This window comes from Triturus cristatus, chromosome 6, assembly GCF_964204655.1.
Source record: "Triturus cristatus chromosome 6, aTriCri1.1, whole genome shotgun sequence".
Classification (NCBI taxonomy): Eukaryota; Metazoa; Chordata; class Amphibia; order Caudata; family Salamandridae; genus Triturus; species Triturus cristatus.
This window is the reverse complement of record NC_140589.1, coordinates 1,350,204,016-1,350,229,285: the sequence shown is the minus strand read 5'-3', so window position 1 is coordinate 1,350,229,285 and position 25,270 is coordinate 1,350,204,016. Positions and strand designations below refer to the sequence as shown.

Below are 25,270 nucleotides of genomic sequence, written 5' to 3'. Positions count from 1 at the left end.
TCATCTATCCTTTCCTTCGTCTTGTCTGCTATCCTTTGATTATTTCCCTTTCTATCACTTCTTTCTCCTCCCCTGCCCTACATTCTCATTTCCTCCCTTTCCCTTCCCTTAGTTTCCTTTCTCTTCCCCCTTTCCTTCTTTCCTTTCTTTTTTCTTACCGTCTCTTCTATTCACTTCCTTTCAGTTCACTTAGCAACTCTTCCATTCAGTTCCATCCCTTTCAACCATTTCATTCCCTTAATTCCCCTAATCCAGTCCCTTCCACTTCTCAGACTTCACCTCATCTCCCTTTCCGGATCTTCCTGCAGTGCCTTACAATAGCCCACTCCTTTACCACTCACGCCCACCCCACCTTTACCCCACCCCTGTCCTTCATCCCTCACTTCCCATCCCCTTCATCCCTCACCTCCAGTTCCTTCTCCTCTCCTCTTTTCTCTCCCTTCTTCTCTCTTCTAACCTCTAATGCACAGGGAAAAAATTCACTTTGGGTTTGCATTACTGCAACCTGAAGACTCAGCTTAAACACACAAGAAAAACATAACAAGGATACAGATTGGAGAGGGAAAAGCATGGCAAAGTGAAGTATCAGCCCTGGAATTGAAGTGCACTTTTTTAGATAGATGGGTACATGATCAGATCAAATGCTGACATTCACCATGCAAGAGGGCCTCTGGCAAAAATGGGTTGACTCAATGCCCCATGGCATGTGCTGCTGAAGACAGAAGCAAAATGTGAATGGTGGTTGAAGAGACCAATGGATGAAGAGGGCTAACCTAAAGACAGTCTGGTTGTGTGTGTGTGTATAAGTTTGTATTTGTTATTTATGAATTTATGTGACTGCATGGGCTGTTGTGACAGCTAAAGCTGTTCTAGATCAGACGTAAGAAATAGTGAGGGACTAATTAGCATAGCAATTTGCAATGACATCATGACTTATGAAGTCACAGGTAGCAATGTCACAACTGAACATGTGTCTCACGGAGAATGAGCATTTGTTATCCATCAACACTGGCACTGCCATGTTTTCTATGTATGATAAATAAATGTAAATGTATATTTTAAATGTATATATTAATGTCTAAACCACACACGTATATATCCTTACTTGTTATTTCGGAATACAAATCAGTGAATGCAGTTTTTCATACACAGACATATATTTAAAGAATAATTCATGCATTTATAAAAATGTAATTATTTGCATAATGATCACATGTAACCATGGCCATACATTAAGGAATTGAGAGATTGCTTTAGAAGCAGGGCACTTGAAGTTATGCTTTATATTTTAAACTTATCAAGTGGATATAAGTGAGAGCATGAACTCAAAGGTATTTATTTTGTGATACTTTAAAAACGTGACATTCTCCAATAAGGAGCTGGAGTGGGGATTCTTGTATCTCAATCTTTGACTGTAATCATTAAATAACCCCCGCTCTTGGTCGTGTGGACCTTTGTTCATCGACTAGGAGAATTGTGAAGGAGCAATCATTTAAATCAAACACCATGAATCCAGAAATCCATTTAGGGGCTCACAACAATTACTAAAGAGAAATGGCGTGACTTACTGTTTTATTAACAAATTAATTCAGCTTGATATATTTATTCAATTAGTATTCATTTTTAGTCATCACCATTACAGATTACTCCATTATTCAGTATTTCAATGCAAGATAAAGTACAGCATTAGTGAGTATTACAAATAATATAGAGAAAATACAGCAAGTGTGTACCAAAAAGGAATTCCCTAATCTAGATTAATCGAGTTTAGGCATAAGAGTGGCAGTTTTGTATATATAAGCAAAAAAAGTGTCAGCTCAAAAACCCAAATAAAGACTTCTGATAAGAGAATGGCAATGCTGAGACATGAAGCCTTCACATTTAGGCAATAGAGAATTGTGCAAGGTGGAAAGTATTCTCAGTTATAAATCAGCATACATTTCTGGATGAAAAATGAAAAGGGCTCAGAGTGGTCTCTTCCGAAAAGGAAATCCCTAATTCTCCTATTCTGCTCAAGGAACACACACAATAAATTTGCTAAAACATAATTGCAACAACTGTTACATCCCCCCATACCCAACATCCATTCCGGTCTCAGCAAACCTTGGGAGCAGGTGTACTCCCTAGTTTCTCACGTCTTTACAGTAGGTTACAGAATCATGTCCTTGAAGAGATACATCGTCCCCATCTCGTGGTTCAGACTGTTCTTCCCACGAGTTGCGTTTCCTGCTATCTCCTCTTCTCCCGGTGAGAACCTCACTATCAGTTGCCTACTACATAACAAATGCCTATTCACTAGCTAATAGGAGGCTTCTGGAAAGTTAGTGCATCTGCAGAAGAAGAAAAAAACATCTTCTACAAGACAACAATTTACTGCAAAAACAGGCCTTTTAACCTTAGCATGTAAAATCAACGTTAATATGGCATTGGTGGTCAGCCTAACTTAAAAGCAATACATTATGTTACTTTGTTTATGCTTGCAATACCTAAGTATAATTACCTACTACAAATAAAATGAATTTATTATACTTGTGTTACTGAGCCTAAAATGTCACACTTTGCAGTTAAATACTTTTTGTTTGCAAAATTAGGAAATTCGCTCTATCAAATGTTTGTGATCTATCCTGTTTTACCAGAAAAACTGCCTAAAATGCTACAGCATGTTGTTTAATTATGTGTAACTATGACGGAAATGGAAGTCATTCCAAATTATTGGTATGCCACTTTGAAACATCAAAACACACTATCAAAAATGTAGTTTCTGTAAAAGAAGTAGGAGACTACCCACTAACCTTCTCAAAATCGCTTCAATCAACATCAGCTCAGTCACTGGAAACCACAAGTCTCTGAGTCAAATCTATTAGACTCTGCCTAGAAGAAGCAGTCAAAAGCTGATGACAGCTAGATCACTACCTGCGCCTTATCCCTGGTGGTCCAGTGGGAGAGCCTTGCTCTTTTGCTGGTCCGCTCAGCCAGCCCTCTGTTTTCTGTTTGTTTTCTTCTCTGCTTGTCTATTTGTGCCTTTCTGTTTTTGTTCTGTGCCTGTTTGTATTGACTGTTCTGTCTTCCTTTCCGCTCCCGCTGCTGCAGCCCTTGTGGCCCCTCCCCCTTGCCGGTTCCTGCTCGTGCTTCCCAGCTGTGTTCCCTCCCCCGTTCCCTAATAAATGGTGGCCACTTTGTGGCCCCGCCGCTGGTGCGCCAAAGGCAAGCCCGTCCGTGACCCGACCGCGACCAGTGCCTGGGACCCTGGTCTCCCGACCAACCACCACCAAGACTCAGCCGCCCTCCACAAACTTAACCCCGGAAGGAAAAACAAGTGCCAGCTGTCCACGCCGAACACAACCCACAGCCAATTCTCCTGCAGATTCTGCCACAAACCTTCACCAACCTCCGCACCCCCACAGCCATCGCCCTCCCGCTGGACGCCAGCGCACCCAAACCCCTGAGGTGCATCCTCCTCAACATACGCTCCCTGCACAGACACACAGTAGAGATCTGGGACCTCCTCGACACCCTCTCGCCTGACGTCGCCTTCTTCATGAAAACCTAAACCAACTCCACCTCTGCCCGAAATCGCTACTGCCATCCCTGATGGATACAAGATCCAGAGGAAGGAATGCCCCAACCACGCAGTAGGAGGACTCGACATCGCGCACAAGAACTTCCTCCTACTCACCACTTCCAGCACGAACAACTCCTCGTCCCCCACGGAACACCTCCATTTCCAGATGCAGACCAGCCCCAGAATGACCCTACATGGCAATCTCACCTACAGACATCCCGGGCCACGAACCGCGATCATCCACAACCGTCACCGACCTCATCGCGCCCCACGTCATCGCCTACATTGACTACCTACTGCTCGGACACCTTAACTTCCACCTCGAAAACCTCAGTGACCCCAACTCCACCACCCTCATGGACAACCCCGCCAACATCGGACTGAAACAGCTCATCACCACCCCTACCCACAAGGCAGGACACACTATCGACCTCATCTTTGCAGGAGGGAACTACATCCACTTCAGCCACACCAAGCAACCCCCCTGGATGGACCACCACTTTGTACACTTCTCCTTCGAGAAAACCACCGCTCACAAACCTACACCACGCCCTCCGTGTAGGAATTGAAGCAAGGTCACCGAGGAGCACCTCAACTCCACCCTAAACCATGACCCCCCTCCCACCACGACCAACATCAACTCTGCAGCCAAGGAATTACACAGATAGATCACCAACTGCGCAGACAAGCTTCCCCCCCTCCACAACTTCGACTGACAGCACCCCATGAAAGCCACCTGGTTGACCACCCACCTTCGAGAATCCAGATGCACCTGCAGACGTCTCGAGAAATTATGGAGAAGCAGCAAAACCCCAGAAGATCGGACCACCTACAAGAATGCCATGACAGAATACCACAAACACGTCAGATCCACCAAAAGGACCTTCATCCAGGACAAAATCTTCGCCAACTCCAGCAACTCGAAGGAACTCTTCAGCATCATTCAGGAATTCACCAAACCCCCCCGTGAAGCCGTCACACCTTACCAGGACCTCTTCAACAAACTCTGCTCCTACTTCCATCTCAAAATCCAGTCCCTCCTGGGCTGAAGCCATCGCTAGCCCAAGGGGTGAGGCAGTTTCCATGCGCTATCGGCTCATCCAATTTAAATATCTACACCGCGCATATTTCACAAGGGTCCTCCTGTGGCGGATGGGTGTTATCCAATCCCCCACATGCCTGAGGTGTGACAGGGAGGAAGGGACATTCTTACACACAGTCTGGAGCTGCTCGGCATTACAGCCCTTATGGCATAGGATCAGATCATGCCTTCACGAGGTGCTGTCGTGGGTCCTCCCACTAGATTCACGACTCTTCTTGTTACACTAGACAGATGATGTTGGGTGGAATAGGTACAAACAGCACCTATTGTTTTTAGCTCTCACTGTGGCCAAGAGGGACATAGCGCAAATGTGGAAGGCGACATCTCCCCGGACCTTAGGTAAATGGAAAACTGAGCTAGATAAATGTATGGGAGCTGAGATTGCTGTTTTTGAGGCCCGAGGGTGCCCTGCGAAACATAGCAAAATATGGACTCTCGTGGAATCGACCTTCCTCCTTTGCCCGAGGTAGACCCCTGTGAATGGCCCTGCTTTTCTTGAGCTTCACTATTCCCAATGTATGTTTTAAAATGGATATACTGACTTGTTTTATAATGCACGCTATGACGAATGCACCATTTGCTCAAATGTGGAGACCGGGAACTGTCTGTTATTTGTTTATTACACCTGCATGTTTAATGGGTGTTGTTATAAGTCAGAAATGTGGTTGTTGGAGCAAATTATCCTTCTGCCTTAAATGGTTTGGCGGGGCTGTGACCCCTACATATTGCAAAATAACCAAATAAAATTTGTTGTTAAAAAAAAAAATCAAGTCCCTCTATGGCAACTTCAACAAACGGACACCAGACACCAAAACCACACCTACCTCCAGCAATGCCAGCCAGCCTTCCATCTCCGCCTGGACCCTGGTCACCACCGAAGACCCCGCCACAACCATGAAGAGCATTCACTCTGGAGCCGCCACGGACCCCTGCCCGCTGCACATCTTCCACAGAGCTGCCGCCGCCATAGCACCCGAGCAACGATGCACCATCAACGCCACCTTCGATTCCGGCACATTGCCTTACGACTCGCCGAAGTCAAGCCCCTCCTCAAGAAGCCCTCAACAGACCTAAAAAAAAACAGACCCATCTCTCTGCTCCTCTTCGCAGCTAAAGTCACCAAGAAGATCATCAACATCCAGCTAACAAACTTCATTGAGGCCTACTCCATCCTCGACTCTTCCCAATCCAGATTCCGCAGAAACCACAGCACCGAAACCACCCTCCTCGCCACCACAGACGACATTTGCACTCTCCTCGACCAGGGCCACACCGCAGCCCTTATCCTAATAGACCTCTCTGCAGCCTTTAACACCATCTCCCACTGCACTTTCACTGTCAGACTCCATGACACCGGCATACAGGGAACCGCCCCCTCGACTGGATCTGATCTTTCCTCACCAGCTGAACCCAAAGAATCAGACTCCCACCTTTCCTCTCTGAACCCACAGAGATCAACTACAGAGTACCCCAAGGATCATCACTCAGCCCTAGGGTCGTCAATAGCTACATGGCCCACCTCGCCGCCATCATCAAACAGCATGGGCTCAGCATAGTATCCTACACCAACGACACCCAGCTCATTCTCTCCCTCACAAAGGAACGCAAGACCACCAGACTCAGGTTCCAGGAAGGAATAAAAGATATTGTTTCCTGGATGAGCAGCAGCTGTCTGAAGCTCAACTTGGAGAAGACAGAAGTCTTCATCCTCAGAGAAGACAGAAGTCCTCATCCCCGGACCCACCCCCTCAGCATGGAACAACTCCTGGTGGCCCACTGCCCTTGGCAAACCCCCATTCCCACGGACCATGCCCAGAACCTGTGCATCATACTCAACTCCTCCCTCATCATGACCCGACAGATCAACGCTGTCTCCTCCAAGTGCTTTAACACCCTCTGCATCCTTTGCAAGACCTTCAAGTGGATCCCCCCGACTTCAGAAAGACCATCCCCCGCGCACTAATTGTTTATTTTTTGGGGATCTGTTTATTAAAGGTTTTTTATGTTTTGTTTTGTATACATGAATACAAAGTAGTACATTGTCAGGGAAAGCACCACACAGTACCAATAGGTGGTCATAAAATCCAGAAAATGAAACAACACTATAGCTACATGGTTACATCATTAGGCATATACAATATAGGTAATAACATTTAGTATAGTCCGTTAACTATAGCATTTTCCTCCAATACTCAAATAATCTGAACGACTGCATTGCGGTGCTCCGTAGCTGCAACTTATACAACATGTAACAGTTTACATAATCACGTGTCGTATGGCTTCACTCTGCCAATCTCCCGCGCACTCATAACAAACAGACTGGACTATGGAAACACCCTCTATGCCGGAATCAACAATTCCCTGCTCCGTAAACTCCAGACCATCCACAACACCGCAGCCAGACTCGTCCTCGGCATCCCACGGCAAGAACACATCACCTAATGCCTACGAGACCTCCACTGGCTCCCCGTCGAGAAGAGAGTAACATTCAAGCTACTCACTCACGCCTACAAATCCCTCCACAACAACGAACCCCAATAACTCAACGAAAGAGTCTCCTTCCATGTACCCAAGAAAACCTCTACTCTGCCGACCTCGCCTTCGCCGTAATCCAAGGCATCCACAGAGCCAGAGTGTGTGGAAGAGCCTACTCCTACATCGCGGCAAAGACCTAGAACGAGCTCCGGCTCAACATCAGACGTTCCCTCACTCTGCACACCTTCAAGAAGAGCCTCAAGACCTTGCTCTTCGGCTGAATCTGAGCTGCACGCCCCCACCCCCCCAGTGCCTTGAGACCCTCATGGGTGAGTAGCGTGCTTCACAAATCCCTGATTGATTGATTGACTATACAAAAATAGTACCTGGTTTAAAGATGTAACAAGTCTGCTAAAAACAAACACCAGATTTAGAGTGCTACCTTCATCAGCCATAAAACAAAGTGAGTAAGCCTCACATTTATCAGGTGAGAGATCACATCTTAGCTGAAAAGTGTGTCACTGTCCTCCACCTGAAGTTTTCTTCCCTGAAGTATTATGTAGCTGAAACAAAATCCGCTACAAGGAAGCAGTATGCAATTTGTGCTGCTTATCCGAAGCCTTATTGTAATGTAACACTTCTGTCACAGCCTCACCCACACCATCAGTCTTATTGACAGCGCATCACCTCTTTCAGACCCACACTGCCAATTGGCTTGCATTTTTATAGTCTAACACTCCTCACTTTCCCATTTTTACTGTCCAAAAACCTTAATGCCACATGAACTACTGGATTTCACGAAACACCTCCCTGTCCTTTATTTCACTGATCTATGCCACTTTTTGTACATCAAGTTTCAGTAAACAAGGACAAACCCTAGGATCATAAGGGACCAAGGGTACTGAATTGTTTTTAGGTACAAGGGTCCCTTAGCAAAAATAAAAAGTTATCACCATGGATCCAACAATAAGTTTCATTGCTCTTGACACCAGTGTCCCACACCAGTGGGTAAATCATCTGTTTACCATGTCTTCAGTCCTGTATTCCACTCTCTACCTGATCATGTGTTACCAACAGCAGGAGAGTGCCCACTGAGGGCCTTCTACAGCTATTCATCACTTTACTGCTATAAACAAATTTCTTCCACAGTATCAGACTTCCATAGGTATAACTATCTTCCTCTAGTTTGCTCAAAGGGCCTCATGTAGGTACCTCAATACCGGTCGGTAACGGCCGAAAATCGGTAAATATCCCGTTACCGACCGGTATTGAGGCACTTGAGATGTAGGTGGCTGATTTCTGGATTCGGTATTTACCGAATCGGAATTTTAAGAAATCCGTAAAATACCAATTCGGTAAATACCGAATCCAGAAATGCAATGTAGGGGGCAATCAAGTGAGTGCATTATTGGTGTCTGGATTTGTTATTTACCACCAACTACAAGTTGATGGTAAATGACGAATACCTTACAAAAAGCATTTTTGTGCTATTTGTAAAGTGCCATGTGGCAGACATACATGCCCTTAGGGCATGTATGTGCGCCACATGTGCACACATGCACGAATCAGGGGTGCAACAGGGTGTCAATGTGACACCCTGCCACCCATGATAATGCCTCCCCTATTACCGATTTGGTATTCACCTAATCGGTAATTGTAACTGGCTTCCCATTCATTCCTATGGGCCTCCAGGCCCATAGGAATGAATGGGAAGGGATGCATTATTACCGATTCGGTAAATACCGATTCATAAATACCGACATTTACCGAATCTGTAATAATTACCGATTATTTACCTACATACTATTTACCGATTCATAAATACCGAATCGGTAAAATTCGGTATTTATGAATCGGTAAATAGTATGTTACCTACATATGGCCCTTAGAGTTTGGTACTGGGGTTTTACAACAGACAAAGAAACTCTGTTACCTCGACAGAATACCTGTCAATTCAATTTCGATTTATTGTTTGATTTGTTAAAATCATTACAATTCCCCATCCCTATTTGCATAAAATCATGATAAAAATTACATTACATATTTAAAAAGTGCAATTGCGTTACGTTGAATACACAGAAATTCCTACTCACAAAAATATTCTCATCAGTGCCTATGTAGCGACTATATTACACCCTGGTGGGGGATGCAAATTAAGATTAAACAGCATAAATAAAATATAAGGACCTCTTGCAAAAGAGAAATAATATGATACTGCCCTAATATTAAAGGCTTTAATGGACTTTGCTGTCTATTTGCAGCTGGCAAAGGGGCGTGGCTTACTGTCCGCTTGATTATTATAGTGGATTGACTATAAGGAGATGACTACAATCCAAATTACTCGGCATCAGCCTGATATAAAAGTTTTCTAACCATTGTCATATATTTGACGCTCCGGCAGGCCAAGATGATGGACGTGCCCTCCAGCCATCTTATTACCGCTTGCCTGCTCGAGCGAATGTCCAGGGCATTAAAAATAAGTTTTAAGCATTGTCTCCTTTGGGGCAAAACAGCTGGGCAGGCACATAATAAGTGAATTAAAGATTCTGATTTGTAGCCGCATAGTCGGCAGTTCTCGGAAAAGAAGGGCTTTTTCCAGATTGGATACAGATCTTTTGAATCGTGCACACCCATTCTGAAATGTGTGAAACTCTTTTTTAACTGCTGACTGAAGTGAGCAGATAAATAAACTTGAGGCCTTAAGGTTTTGTACGAGTTGATGACTGTCCACCCATGCCGGCGCTTACTGAGTTCTCTTTTGTCTGCCAGTAGAGATTTCCTTTTTGCTGAAGCATTTGCAGCTTTGCTGAAACTTACTTTGTCATCCCCATTTTCCCATGCAGTTTGTAATTCCAGCACATCCAGAGATGATTTCAGGAAGCTGCCCCATGACATCGGTATTTCGAATTTCATCTGGACCCTAATTTCGTCCCAACATAATCTGTTCATAGAGTCAGGGGTAGAGGAACGAAATTTATGACACAGTTTGACAAAACCGCTCATTCCTCGGAATTTTTGGTGCTGAAGGCCAAATTCCAGACGGACCTGCGGGAGATGCAGATTTTGGCAACGCAAAGACGGCCTTGTAAATCTTTAACAGGAGCTCGTTTAGTATGTTAGCTTCCTTACCACACCAAGTGGCTAAACCATACGATAAACTGGGCTGGATTTGTGCGGCCATTATTTTTAGCAAATGAGTGTAGTTCGGGCAATCGATTTTTTTTTTTTTTTTTTTTTTTTTTTTTTTTTTTTTTTTTCTACCTGTCATGCAAATTTAGAGCGCCCTGACAGTCCTGCAAACAACTCTAGTCGTTGGAAGGATCTGCTGTCACAGTGTTTCCTGTCAATGTGTTAAAGTTTTGATGGATGGTACCGTCAAATTGACGGATGTTCATCAAATTTTAAACATGTTTTTGTTTTTTTCCAGAAACAAACTTCCAAAACGGGAGTTTGATTTTGAAAAATAAAAACCTAATAACCCCACACCATTGGAGTGTTTTCTCCCATGGTGAGGGGGCTAATTTGAACGTTTTCTCTGTCCCTTACCACCAGGTTTGACTCAGCAGTGATAGACTGTGAGAACAGTCCATTCGACTTCTGGTTAAAATCGCGCAGCCTGTCAAATTGCCAATCTTCAACAGGCTGTTTTCGGTCAGCTGGCAGAACACTATCTCGGTGGCGGAGTCAGAGTGGGCTAAGTCATGGAGATACTAGAGGTACGTCCTCCTGTAAATCAGGCAAGCGTACCGAGGCTTTCATGGAGATAACACTCAGTCGCAATGGAGTACCCTCTCCACCAAACTCTAAGTGAAGTGCTCATTGGAAAACTTGAAATCTCAGCCTAATTCATGTCTCGTGTTTGGCATATCGTGCAAACAATGTCCTTTTGAATGATTAACTATCATGGATAGGTGACTGTAGGCTGATCCTGAGGGTGATCCTGAGAGTTTATATAATGCATGCATACTGAAGTGGGAGCTCCGCATTGAAATCCTGATGCTGATTCCCAGGGCAGGATCCACTCAATTTGTCCATGAAGAGTAGTCACTTACAGATGCAGAATTTCTGCAAAGAGTTATTAGTGTAAATTATTTGTCCATATACTTCTTCTTTGATGTTATTCACAAATACATCTGAGAGAAAATCCAGCCAATAGCACTGTTTGCTCTTATAGTCAATGTTTTAAATGTGAGATTGATCACAGTTCATATGCTTTCTGCAGAGACATCAAAAAAGAGGAGAGTCTTGGTGTGGCATTAACCAAGGAAGATAAGAGTGGGCAAGAAAATACTGAGCAAAGGTAATAATTGTAAAGAGAAACTTTTCTAAACAAAGATAGATAAAAATGAAGAGACCGGGGTAGCTGAGTATACTGAAGAATTTAATTTGACTATATCGTAGCAATGCAAATGCTTTCACACATTCACACGTACTTCTAAATAAATGCCTCGATAACAGGTGTATGTGTTGAGGGAAGTGTGGCAAAGTTCATAGAACACTAACTGCTCATGGAAGAGGTATAAGTTCTAGTTCGTAAAGCTTTCTATAGTTGGTGAATTGGGGAACTTCAGTATTTTTTAGGTTTTGTATTGTAACTGCACCATTACATTAACTGTAGTTTCTTTATATAATTTCTAAGGATTTTATAAATAGTAATTTGACATATCTTACCTGTAGGGAAAAATGTGTGTGTGTGTGTGTGTGTGTGTATGTATATATATATATATATTCACAGAAAAAAACATAGGTTTCAGAGTTGTTATAGTTAGCTGGCCATTTCACTCGTACAAAACCGTAGAAATTCCTCTGTTATAGTTAGTTCTGCTAACTATAACTCACGTGCCCGCAGTGCACTGCTGATGGTGTCACATATTGCATAATTCATGACTGATGACATCTCAAATGACATCACTGATGACATCACTGATGACATCATCCAGTGAATGTGGTTTAGTTTGAAATTTAAATATGTATTATATATATACCAATCTGTATTGAAGATTGAGTGGAGATATAACTGTCTGGGTGGAGGATTTAGTAGCTGACTGACTGTCTGTTTAAGTGAGTAATTAGAAGTGTCGCACTTAATACATGGATTAGTAACTAAACTATGTGAATGTGTTCATCAATGTCTCTGTTGTGGTATAACATGCTGCATCAGTTGGTCACTAACTACATGAGTGTGTATATTAGTTATTGATTAGTTGGGTGAGTATTTGTATGGGGCACTGAGTTTGTGTGTGGTTGGATGGGGTGTGTGTAACTCTATGCATAGATGTGTGAATGGTTGATTGACTAGGTGTATAGGTTTAAGAGTGCATGTGGAAACAGTTGTTTGGGTGACTGAGTGTATTTATTTGTGTGTTGGTGAGCGAATATATGTTTTAGTTGTACATCTTCAACAAAGTAAAAAAATGAAAGGCATTGTATGTGAGAGTTGGTGTATATAAATAAGTATGTGTAAGAGTCAGTGATTGTGAGAGTAACTATAGGAATGAGTGTATATTTGTAATGGTGATTTCTTAACATATTAACTATGAGTTACTATGTGTTTGAATAAATGAGGTGTTGTTGGATAATTGTGTAAGTGAGTAAATGTAAGTGTGATTCATTTTTTTTCATGAGTGAGTAGGATGACTGCATAACCGACTAAGATGACTGCTGATGTGTCAATGTCTATATATGTGTATAGTGCATTTGATAGTGTTCTATTAATTAGTGACTGCATGTATAAATGATTCTGTTGTTGAATGGGTACTTGTGTGTGTAGACTTAGGAATCAGTGAGTGGGTATGTAGTAACTGGTATTGGTGTGTCAATGGTTTCAAATATGGTACTCTGTATTTTACAATGAGTGATGAAAGGTTATACTAGTGTATGATGAGGTGTATCAGATTGTCACGTGAATGATGTCAACAGTGATGTCATCAGTGATGTCACTGACCATGTCATGAATGATGCAATATGTGACACCATCAGCAGTGCATTGCGGGTGCGCGAGTTATAGTGAGCAGAACTAACTATAACGGAGGAATTTCTATGGTTTTGTACGAGTGAAATGGCCAGCTAACTATAACACCCCTGAAACCTATGTTTTTTTCTGTGAATTTCTAAGGTTTTTTAAATACTAATTTCTAACTATAACATCTCTGAAACCTATGGTTTTTTTCAGTGAATTTCAAAGGTTTTTTAAATGCTAATTTCTAAGTGTGATAGTAGTTATACCTATTTTTGTGTACTGATTTTCTACAGTTTTTTAACTGTTTATTTATAAATATTTTATTCATTAAATAACATTATATATTCTGAAAATTGCAAAAAAAATTAAATTCTAACTGAAATATTGATTACTTTTTTTGATTTCGTTTTTTATTTTGCTATATTTATATTATTTTCTTTGTAAAAAATCGGAGTCGCGCACTCAAAGCGTACACATCACGGTGGGTGCGCGGATTCTAGCCGCCATTTTAGAAAAGTCGTGAAGGTACGGTGTGCGACGACTGCGTGTCTTTCAGTTACATCATATACATTTAATATTACGTGATGTGCGTGATTGGTATGCGACCAGTCCGCGACTCCTGCTCCCGTGCATTCGTGACACATGGGCATTACGGTACGAGAGGCTTGCGCGGTGGCGGATCCCGCGTGACGTCATATACGTGCTGGGGCATGCTGGGTGCGCGACTCCCGCAAAAAAAAATTATGTTCCAAAATGATATATATGTGTCTTTAATATACATTTTAGGGCAAGAGATTATCGAAGATATTCATAAAAATAATATATTTGAACTTATAATAAACTTATATTATTTTTAAATATATTCTCGCGAAGTCGGGTGCATGCATCTTGAGTGCAGAGAACCAGGACAGCAGAGCTGCTGTGGAGCCAGAGAAACCAGGTCAGCAGAGACGTTGTAGAGCCAGAGAAACCAGGTCAGCAGAGCTGCTCGAGAGCCAGAGAACCAGGTCAGCAGAGCTGCTTTAGAGCCATAGAACCAGGTCCGCAGAGCTGCTCTAGAGGCAGAGAACTAAGTCAGCAGAACTGCTTTAGAGTCAGAGAATCAGGTCAGCAGAGCTCTTTAGAGGGAGAGAACCAGGTCAGCAGAGCCACTTTGGAGCCAGAGAACCAGGTCAGCAGAGCTGCTCTAGAGCCAGAGAACCAGGTCAGCAGAGCTGCTTTAGAGCCACAGAACCAGGTCAGCAGAGCTGCTTTAGAGCCACAGAACCAGGTCAGCAGAGCTGCTCTAGAGGCAGAGAACCAGGTCAGCAGAGCTGCTTAAAGGGAGAGAACCAGGTCAGCAGAGCTGCTTTAGAGCCAGAGAACCAGGTCAGCAGAGCTCCTCTAGAGCCAGAGAAACCAGGTCAACAGAGCTGCTTTAGAGGGAGAGAACCAGGTCAGCAGAGCTGCTTTAGAACCAGAGACCCAGGTCAGCAGAGCTGTTTTAGAGCCATAGAACCAGAAAAAAGAAATTTGGAGATCGCAATAACATAAACGGGGGTCGAATCGTATTTTAACAACCTGAAAAGATCTCTATGATTCGAAACCCCTAAGTTCTTAGCTAGCTGGATTATCCATTTTCTACGTGGGATTTTATATGCCGGACAGAAGATTATTGTATGAACCTCGGTTTCATCAATGGCACCGCACCCAGGACAGGATTGTGTGATTGAGCCAGCCCATTTGTTAGTTCTTGAATGGAGGGGAAGAGACCCGTATCTAAATTGTAGGTATAATTTTTTGGCAATTACCGGGTGAATCAGATCTATTGCGGGCTCAAATCGATACCCAAGCTTGGCCTCGAGAAAAACCGAGGTCAAGTTTGGAGTATTAGCCGATCGTATGATCTGAGTCAGCTTGTATTCCTCCAGGATTTTTGCCAATGCTCTTTTTGGGAGAGAGGAGCAAGTGGCCTCAGGTAAGAGCCATAGGTCTTCTCTCCCAATCTCCCTAAGAAATCTTTTAACATAGGCTAACCAGGGAATAGTGCCTGCCCTAGGTAGCAATAGAATGGACTTCAGTTCCTCCTGAAAGTTAACAAGTTCGGGAGTGCTCCATAATCGTCGCCAGTACATTACAGGTCTGGAGGAGACCATGTCCGCAATTGGTTGGATACCCAAGTCCATCCTAAGTGGCTGAATAGGAGTGCTTGTCGGTAATGCAAAAAAATGTCTAAAAAAACGATTTTCTGATTTGGTTAAAATCAAAACTGGATTATGGCCCCATAGTTCAGCACCATATGCTGCCACCCCCCTAGCCTGAGATTTGTAGATCTCTACCAGAGGGCTAATTAATTTTAGATGACTATTCTTAAACATATTTAAAATCCCCCCTGATATCTGGACAAGTTTTAAATTTACTTTGGAGATCTGGGTGGCCCAAGTCATTTTGTTATTAAGGGTCAAACCCAGATAATCAAAAGTATTCACCCGTTCCAGTTGCAGGCCGTCCAGTTTTGGTATTGGACGATTGGTGGTTTCTGCATGGAACACCATGTATTTGGTCTTATTCACGTTGATGATTAGATTCCTTTTCTTGCAAAAGGAGGCAAAGCCATCCAGGACTCTAACCATACCCATGGGTGATCTAGACAAAAGCAGCGTATCATCCGCAAACATAAGTGCGGGAATTTTCCTGCCTGCGAGCTTGGGGGCGTCTATATCGTTTAGGGCCAAAATGTCTTCAATCAGTCCATTCAAGAAGAGGGCAAAGAGAGTTGGGGCTAAAACGCAGCCCTGTCTGACTCCCTTTTCTACCTTGAATGGTTCCGTCAGTTCTCCATGGAGTCCAAATCTGACTCTGGCGAAGGTGTCCTTATGGAGACGTTCAAATAGGTCGCAGAGGTAGAGAGGGACACCCATCCCCTTTAGCAACTCCCAAAGTTGGCTGCGGTCAACCATGTCGAAAGCAGATTTTAGATCGACAAACGTAAGGTAAAGGCTGCCCCCTTCTAGGATTATGCTTTTCCAATGGATCATTTGCAATCTAAACAATTGGTCCACAGTAGACATCCTAGCTCTAAATCCCGCCTGGAGAGGAGTCAAGATTTTAGATTCCTCCATCCAGGTTTGTAGTCTTGCCAGGAGGATGCGGGCAAAGATCTTCTGGGCAACATCTATTAGGCTAATGGGCCTGTAATTAGCCGGATCGAGTGGAGATCCCTTTTTGTGTATCGGTATGATCTCGGCTCCGGCCCATGTTGGTGGTAGCGGCATCCCTAGTAGTATTGCGTTGAAGAGACCAAATAAGTATGGAGCCCAAATATCAGGTTCACTTTTAAAAAGGTCGCCGGGAATTCTATCTAAACCTGGGGCTTTGTTAGGAAGAATTTTAGTAAGGGCAACTCTAACCTCATTGAGGGTACACATCGGGGGTAAGGCCTGGGTTGGGGTTGGGCAAGGACTCAAAAGGTGGGGGTGAGTGTCCAATTGTGAGGTTTTCGAAACATAAAGTTCTTGGAAGTATGTACGCCATATTTCCGCCCCTAGGTTGGGTTGGAACGCTCGGGACGAACCAGACTTCCCGGATTTAACTAAGTTCCAAAAGGTTTTTTGATCCCTATTCTTTAGTGCATGAGAAATTTCCTCCCATATGCTAATTTCCCACTCTTTTTTTGCATCGGTGGTAGTTTTCTTAAAGCGTGCCCTTGCTTCTTTTATGTTTATCTTAGAGCCATTTCTAAGAGTTAATAAAAGCAGGGACTTTGCTTCCCTACAAGATTTGTCAAACCAAGTAGCATTCTCCCTTTTGGATTGTACATTCCTCTTGATAGCCTGGCTAAAGTGAGTCTCAAGGGTGGCGCATAATTCTATATGTATTGCTCCGATCCGCTCTAAATCAGAGTATGCCTCTAGTGAGGTTTGCGCTCCCATTACTTTCTCCAAGAGAGGATAAATTTCAGAGTACAATGCACCAACTTTCCTGTCAGATAGGGCAATCTTCTCCCATTTAACTCTTCGCAAACCATCAGTTACAATCAAGGGGACTACACTAAATGAATCAATGGAGGGAAGGTGGTGATTTATAAACCCCTCCAAGGTAACAACAATGGGGTTGTGGTCACTTTCACTACGTTTAATGACTTTAAAATCCAGGATCCTTGGCCATAATCCCATGCTAAGCATCAAATAATCAATAATGGAGGTTTGGCCGTTTCTTTCGAATGTTGGATTAGCTGGATTATCTGCAGGAAACCTACCATTGCAAGCCCTTAATGAAAAAGTAAGTGTAAGTTGGGTAAGTTGAAGCACCAATGGCGTCCAAGCCTTCGTGGGGTAGGTATTGGAGGGCGGTATAGCCCACACCTGGTCCTCTTCCTGAGATACAGGAGAAATTAACCCGTTCAGGGGTTCGTAATGACAATTGAAGTCCCCACCGATTATGAGAGAGTCGGCTTTGCTAGTCATACTCAAAAAGGCATCCAAACTGCTCAAGGTGGTGGACTACTTGCCATAACACACAGGACGGGAATATATATTTATAAGGGTCAGTACCTGATTTTCCAGTGTAGACATAACTAGGCACATGATATCCGGTGTGTCAGTGTTAATTCTCCTAAGTGCACATCCCAGATGAGATCGTACCCAAATAGTCATCCCTCCAGAAGGCCTTCCCCCCATTTGGCCTTACTGCTGATTCCCAAAAGGTGGCGAACCCTACACGGTGGTAGGGCTTCAATGCCCAAGTTTCCTGGAAAAAACAGATATCATGACCATCTATGGATTCCCCCCAATCGGGAAGCTCTAACAAGCGTGATAGACCCGCCACATTCCAGGACAAGACTTTCAACCCCATGGCCCTGTTGATGGAATGATAGGACCGATGGGAGATAGATGTTACGGCAGAGGGTGTATTTAAAATGCCACAAGTAGCAGTAGATAAAGGCCCTAGTTGAATTGAGCAAGTAGAATGAGGAGTATTAACAGAGAGGGTCTCCATTGGCTTCAACTCTGTTTGATGTATTGACCCTATTTTGGGGGTTCCACCCAAATATGGGGACGGAATCCAGGCAGAAAGAGTGGCCAGGTCGGTACCAGTTGGTAAGGAGTACCTATTATCTGGTGAATCTAAACGATCAAGGGGCGCTACTGAGGGACATATAAATGATCTCCCTATGCTAGGGTCATGGCCAACATCCAGAGAAATCCAAGTGTCTGAGCCCGTGTTTACCTGGGGCTGTGGAGGTGAAGCCGAGGTCTCTATTGGCTCCATCTGTAGTGTAGTCAAAGACCTGGGATCCAAATCTTGCTCCAGTCAGTCAATGCAGTCCAGGGAGCTAAACCTATTACAACAAGGTATGTTGTAGTGGGGAAGTTGTGTATCAGACTCTTGTGTTCCACTAGGAACTATACAAGGTCTCCCTGCGTTTACTTGTGCAATAGGTTTTTCCCTCCTAAGTTTAGGTACTCCCATCGGATAGAAATAGGAGAGGAAAGGAGAGTGAATTCCATCAACCATGTTACACCGACCCCCCTCGCCCACATATTTTACTACCCTTGGATCTCTAAAATTCACAATTCTACAATCACCCCTAATATTCTTCACACCCTGGCCAACCCAAGATACTCTTCGGACCATCAGAATTTCCCCGTTTAGATATGAAGGCAATGGTCTATTTGTGTTCAACCAGTGTATTGTCTTGTGCTTCAAGGACAAATAGGGTTCGACTGTCTTGTGGGAGTTCGGGTACACCTGTTAAGACCACAACATATGGGCTACATTCTGGTGGTAGGTCGAGTCTTGGGAGAGTCATAGAGTTAGGGAGAGAATTAGATCCAGGGTTGGTCGAGGAAGGGGGAAGAATTTGGGATGAAAAACCCTCTGAGTTACCCAATTCAGAGGGTACACTAGCCTGTCGTGGTATGGCAGAGCAAGCATGGCTAGAAATCTTATTAAGGGTTGGTTCCCCTCCACTTTGGGCTGTGTTAGGGGCGGTATGCTGGGTGGCCACCTGTTCAGTAGGTGAGGTACCAGATATGGTGGTCAATTGATGGATAGATGGATTCAGATCAGAATGTACTGATGCCACTATGTTAGGCTGTTTTTTAGCTGTTAGTAATGATGTAATTTTCCTTTCCAGAGCAACAAGATGCTCAACTAAGGGAGACAGCCTTCCATCAATTAAAACTGCCATTCTATCCCAAAAAACAGTAGGACTCATTCCCTGAGAAGCTTCTAAGCAAGAAATAGTGGGTATAGGGGATGCGGCAGAGTGTTGAGTGGGTACGTTGGCTGGAGCATTTTCAATTAAAGGTGTAATATTATCTTGGTTCGAAACAGGGGTCACTTTTTGCTTTTTTTTAGATGGACATTTCACAGGAGCCCCTTCACGTTTTTTACCTTTTGGAGCAGAATGGTTCCCCCCGGGGTGTTTGCTTCTTACGGACCGATCCGTCATGGATCTCATAGTAGCACAATTGAATATAGGTGCAGGGGAAGTATGATCAAGATGATTGCGCCCAGGGAGACTTGGATTAAATTGGATGGAAGGACCCTGGGAGGGGGGATCGTCTAGCAGAGCCTCAGCTGAAGAGCCACCAAGTGAAGATAGTAATGAGTTATCGGGAGAAGGAATGGTCATGATAGCTCCCAAGGATGATCGCTTCCCAATTGAGGGATCTAAGGAAAGCCTTCGTTCTGTTGCAGCAATCTCGTAAGCAAGGACATTACTGGCTCGCGTAATAAAATTGTCCAGAGTCCCTACAACGTTGCTGCCCTTAGGGGCCAACCTCAACAGGCCAGTAGCCATTGCTTATTTCCTGTAAAGAACACACAAACCACGGGATATGTCCAGTCCAGCCACGAACAGTCTCGAACGGCCTCAAACGGCCCGCTCTTTGCCCGGTCTTCGCCCCGGGCTGCGTCCCGCGCGCGTCCCGCTAGCGCGTATGAGCGGCAAGCTTAAAGCAGATGGGAGGTCTGAAAGGAGGCGGGGCCGGGACGAGGAGGCAGGTGTGCTGGGTGGAGCGAGTGACAAGCACCCTGGTCCTCGCAGTCCCGGCGATTAGAGCCCCTCTGGCGGCCTCACCAAGTTCAGCGCAGCGTCCCCGGCAAACAGGTAGGTCCGGTAGGGAAAGAACAAACTCCAAGGCGTCCCACAGTCAAGGGCAGCGAGCGGCTCCCGCGAAGCGGGGGCCGCGAGAAGTAATGAAGCAGATTGAGGCGGGGCCGGGAAGAGGAGGCAGGTGTGCTGGGTGGAGCGAGTGACAAGCACCCTGGTCCTCGCAGTCCCGGCGATTAGAGCCCCTCTGGCGGCCTCACCAAGTTCAGCGCAGCGTCCCCGGCAAACAGGTAGGTCCGGTAGGGAAAGAACAAACTCCAAGGCGTCCCACAGTCAAGGGCAGCGAGTCTTCACAAAATGCCTAGCAGCAGTAGCGGCCCACCATTTGCTGTTCAGGGCAACTAGTAGTCGTGGGTGGAGCGGACTCACTCTGCAGCACTCCACCGATGTCACTTTCTAAATTCTGCTCCTCGTCGCTCACCCGCCTCGAACTCAAGCACTCGCGTCAGTGCCACAATTGCCGCTTCAGGTCAGTCTTCATAATAAAGATGGGACCTCTGGGGTTTTTCGTTAAACTTTGGACACCGCCATACGATCGTGAAAAACAATGCTAACCGAGTGCAGCAGCATCAAGTTATTAATGAACTCAGGGCTGGTGCCATGCAAAGATTTAAAGATAAGGCAACCAGTCTTAAAAACGCAGCGCTGTAATATTGGAAGCCAATGTAGTTTCCTCAACAGTGGGGAGGCAGTGCGCCATTTGGGTTGGTGATAGATCAGTCATGCTGCCTGGTTCTGAACCATTTGTAGGCGCTTGAACAAGTAGTGGGGCATACCCAGGTAGACAGAGTTGGAATAATCTAGGTGAGATAAGACCGTAGAGATCATAGCTTGATTCAAAGAGTTGTGAGTGAGGAAACGGTGGATTTTCTGGATTTTGAGCATTTGAAAGAAGCACTTGGACACCACAGCTCCGACTTGGGTTTTCAAGGTGAGATCACTATCCAAAAGTACTCCTAGCGTTTTAGCTGACAAGGAAGGGGTGGGAGGAGAGCCAAGCTCGGAGGGCTAATAATGAGGGCCCCAGTGCTTATGGCTATCACCAGTAAGAACTATCTCTGTTTTACCAGGATTCAGTTTAAGATGATTGAGATCCATCCAAGTTTGGATATATAACATAGTATCCTGGAATTCCGTGATAGAGTTGTTGGAACTATCAACCCTAAGAAGGAGCTGAAGGTCATCAGCATAGTTGAGGACCAGCACGTTTCTGTCTTTGAGTAACTGGATCAAGGGTGCCATATAAATATTAAATAAATGGGGAGAAAGAGCCGTACCCTGGGGTACCCCACAGGTGGTAATATGAGGATGAGATAGAAACTGACCCAGGCGAACAGCTTGTGAGCGGTCCTCCAAAAAGGAAGTGAGCCAACGGGCCGTGGTCCCTTGAACACCAGCCCTCCTCACACGGTCGACCAAAATGCTATGGTCGACCGTGTCGAAGGCCGCAGAAAGATCCAGCAAGACCAGGGCTCGGGGACAGCCTCTGTCAACATTATCCCGCAAGATGTCCACAACCGTCAGGATCACGGCTTCGATGGAGTGGGCGGGTCGAAAGCCAGCCTGGTGAGGGTCCAAGTATTTTGACGACTCTAAAAATTTAGAGAGACATTTTGCTATGGAGCCCTCTAAGATCTTAGCCAAAAAGGGCAGCAGGGAGATTGGGCGGTAGTTTGAAAGGAGCGCAGGGTCAGCTCCCAGCTTTTTCAGAAGAGGGACTACTACTGCTCTTTTAAAAGCCAAGGGGACTGTGCCAGATGTAATAGATTCATTCAGTAATGCAAGTGCAGGACCAGAATGAACTGCAAGGCACTCTTTCAGAATGCGAGGGGGGAAACAGTCAGAGGGAGCGCCTGATTTAATTTCCACTAATAGATCTTGAAAGATCTTATCACTGATAATAGGGAAACAGCTAAGAGTTCTGTTATTGCAATGTGCCACAGGGAAATCCGAAGGAGGAAGATGAGTGGGAATACTAGCTGTTATTGAAGCAATCTTGTCAATAAAATAGTCATTTAATGAATTGCATAAGCCTTGAGAGGGGACAGCCTTCAAAAGGGTACGCTCAGGATTGGAAAGTTCATCTATTGTGGAGAATATTACTTTAGAGTTTTTATTAGATTTCAAGATGCGATCAGAGAAGTATGCTGCTTTGACAGTCGGAATACTCTTCTTGTACTCTCTCTGAGCAGAGATGTACCGTGATCTTTTTTCCGAAGAGTGTTGCAGACGCCATTGTTTCTCCGATTGGCGCAGGGCCAATTTCTGGGCCTTGAGATCGTCTGAAAAACATCTATTTGCCTCTGCACCGCGAACTAATTTGACTTTTTTAAATGGGGCGTGTTTATTACTGGCATCAAGAAGCCATTTGAATACCCTTTTTTCCGAGGTATTAACATCGTGGTCAGGGAGTGGAGCAGTATCAGCAAGTGTGTTGAGAAAGTCTTCTTTATTAATGAGATTCCACCTTCTAGCAAGACATCCTTCCGTCTCATTGATTTTCTGAAAAGATGAACGTATCAGTGAGAATTTTAACAGATAGTGATCGGACCAGATACAGGGTAAGGCAGTAGGGATAGAAGTAGTCACGCCAATTGCCCATATTCGATCCAGGATTCGACCCTTTGAATGGGTCGGGGATGAAACTAACTGGGAGAGGTTTAAATTTCTGAGCAGGTCAGACATTTCAGCTGATTGGGGCCCTTCATTAGGATCACCATACCAGTAATTAAAGTCACCCACAAGGAGGACCTTAGCATGCTCCGTCACCAGTTTGGCTATCTGTTCACTGAGAGCTAACGGGAAGAGAGGCATCTGCTTAGGTGGTCTATATAGTAAGACACAAACCAGAGAATCATTAGCTGATTCTAGTTTTATTACTATGTTCTCGTTGTCAGTGAGAAGGAGGCATGTCAAGGAGGAGAACCTAAAGTCAGTACGAATAACGGCAGCCACTCCCCCTCCTGACTTGCCTGAACACCTATTGGCAGACATGATGTCATAGTCAGGGGGAAGTGCCGCAAGTATATCTGGGGCAGAATCAGCAGTAAGCCATGTCTCGGTCAATAACAAAACGTCCGGTTTATCAGTAGTAGAAAAATCTCCAGCTGATGTTTGACCAGGGAGCGGGTGTTAAGATAATAGATTGACATAGGTGCAGCTCTGTGTGTAACCTGAATCGGGGGTCTCTGATTATGAACAGCTGTAATCTGTAGTTCCGGAAAGCTACTCCATATAAGAAGTAGATTGTGTAAAGCTATAGAGGACAAGGTCTCTTTTGAAGGTTGCCAATTTAAAGTGTGCATCTCTTTCAAAAAGGCAGATGAATATATAACAGATTGGCCATAGTGACTGGCCCCTGGGCCCGGAAGGGCGCAGACGGGCAGACGGGCTTGCCTTTAGGCGCGCTAAAGGCGCGCCCGCGCCGTCATCGGTTTTTATCCCCACAGCTGGGAACGTCTAGAGCGCTGCCCGGGCCCCCTCCCAATATGTCTGCCAGTTCCTCCCTGCACCGCGCACAAATAGAGGCGATGCAGGTTCCGGATGGCAGCGGCGGCTTGAGCGAGGTGAGCCCTGGGTAGTGCTGAGGTAGGGGAGAAGAACGCTACTAAATGATAACAAACATAATAATAGTACTCTCTACTACTCACTCTACTACTCACTCTCTACTACTCTAGTACTCACTCTACTACTCACTCTCTACTTACTCTCTACTACTTACTCTCTACTACTTACTCTCTACTACTCACTCTCTACTACTCACTCTCTACTACTCACTCTCTACTACTCACTCTCTACTACTCTACTGCTCTCTACTACTCTCTCTACTACTCTCTCTACTACTCTCTACTACTTACTCTCTACTACTCACTCTCTACTACTCTACTGCTCACTCTCTACTACTCTCTACTACTCACTCTCTACTACTCACTCTGCTACTCACTCTGCTACTCACTCTGCTACTCACTCTGCTACTCACTCTCTACTGCTCACTCTACTACTCTCTCTCTACTGCTCTCTACTGCTCTCTACTACTCACTCTCTCACTCTCTACTACTCACTCTCTCCTACTCTCCTCTACTCACTCTCTAGTACTCACTCTCTACTACTCTCTACTACGCACACTCTGCTACTCTCTCTATTACTCTCTGCTACTCTCTACTACTCACTCTCTACTCTATTACTCACTCTCTACCTCTCTCTCTACTACTCTCTACCTCTCTACCTCTACACCTCTACCTCTACAACTCTACCTCTCTACCTCTCTCTACCCGCACACATATGCACATATATATACGCATATGCATTTATATATATATGTATGTGTATATATATATATATATATATACACACATATATAAACATATATATATAATCTGCATATCTATATAAATACAAATATAAATGCATGCATACATATACATATATGCATACATATGCATGTTATGTACATGCAAGTTTGAAAAACACTAATACAAGCAAAGCTAAAAAGCCACCTAATTACAAACAGAATTGCTTTAACTTAAACGAGGGCGAGACCTATTGCATTTTCAATGCTTGTTTACTTTGGTTCTATCAAGAAGGCATTCAGATGTGTCACACATTTGCCATAAATTCTGAATGGTAGCACTCTAGTTGCTCATTAGATCACTGTAGTAAAGCTACTGCTCACCAGGGACGTCTGCTGCTGGTATTCGAAGTGCATGTTTCAGTCTGCATGTCAGAATTGTTTAATGAAATAGAAGAGAATTTGAGATGTCAAAATGTGCCCTCATTTTTCTTTCTGCAGCACTAATCATAATTTCTATGGCAAAATGAACCCCCTCATTTTGTTCCTTTGCAAATTAAATGTTTTAAGTGTTACCACTTTATTCCAATCAAGATGGCTTCAGGTGTGCCATACTTTTGTCATAACTAAGACTGTTAGCGCTCTAGTTGTTCTTTAGAACGCTCTGGGACATTCTGTCATTGGGCTATACTTGGGCTACAGCTGAGCGATATTTGTGCTACATTTGGGCTCTTTTGTCTCTGGTGGCCATCTTGGGAGACTTATTTGTTATGAAGTTTCCTAAT

At 44.4% G+C, this 25,270-nt stretch overlaps 1 protein-coding gene across 1 annotated transcript in view; it reads left to right on the top strand.

Moving 5' to 3' along the window:
* LOC146821407 (uncharacterized) overlaps window positions 1–25,270 on the top strand; it is a 1,203,178-nt gene that overhangs the window by 598,614 nt on the left and 579,294 nt on the right. The window contains exon 38 of the mRNA XM_085609844.1: window positions 11,362–11,439. Coding sequence (XP_085465970.1) covers window positions 11,362–11,439 — 78 coding nt within the window. The remainder of the gene's footprint in view (window positions 1–11,361; window positions 11,440–25,270) is intronic.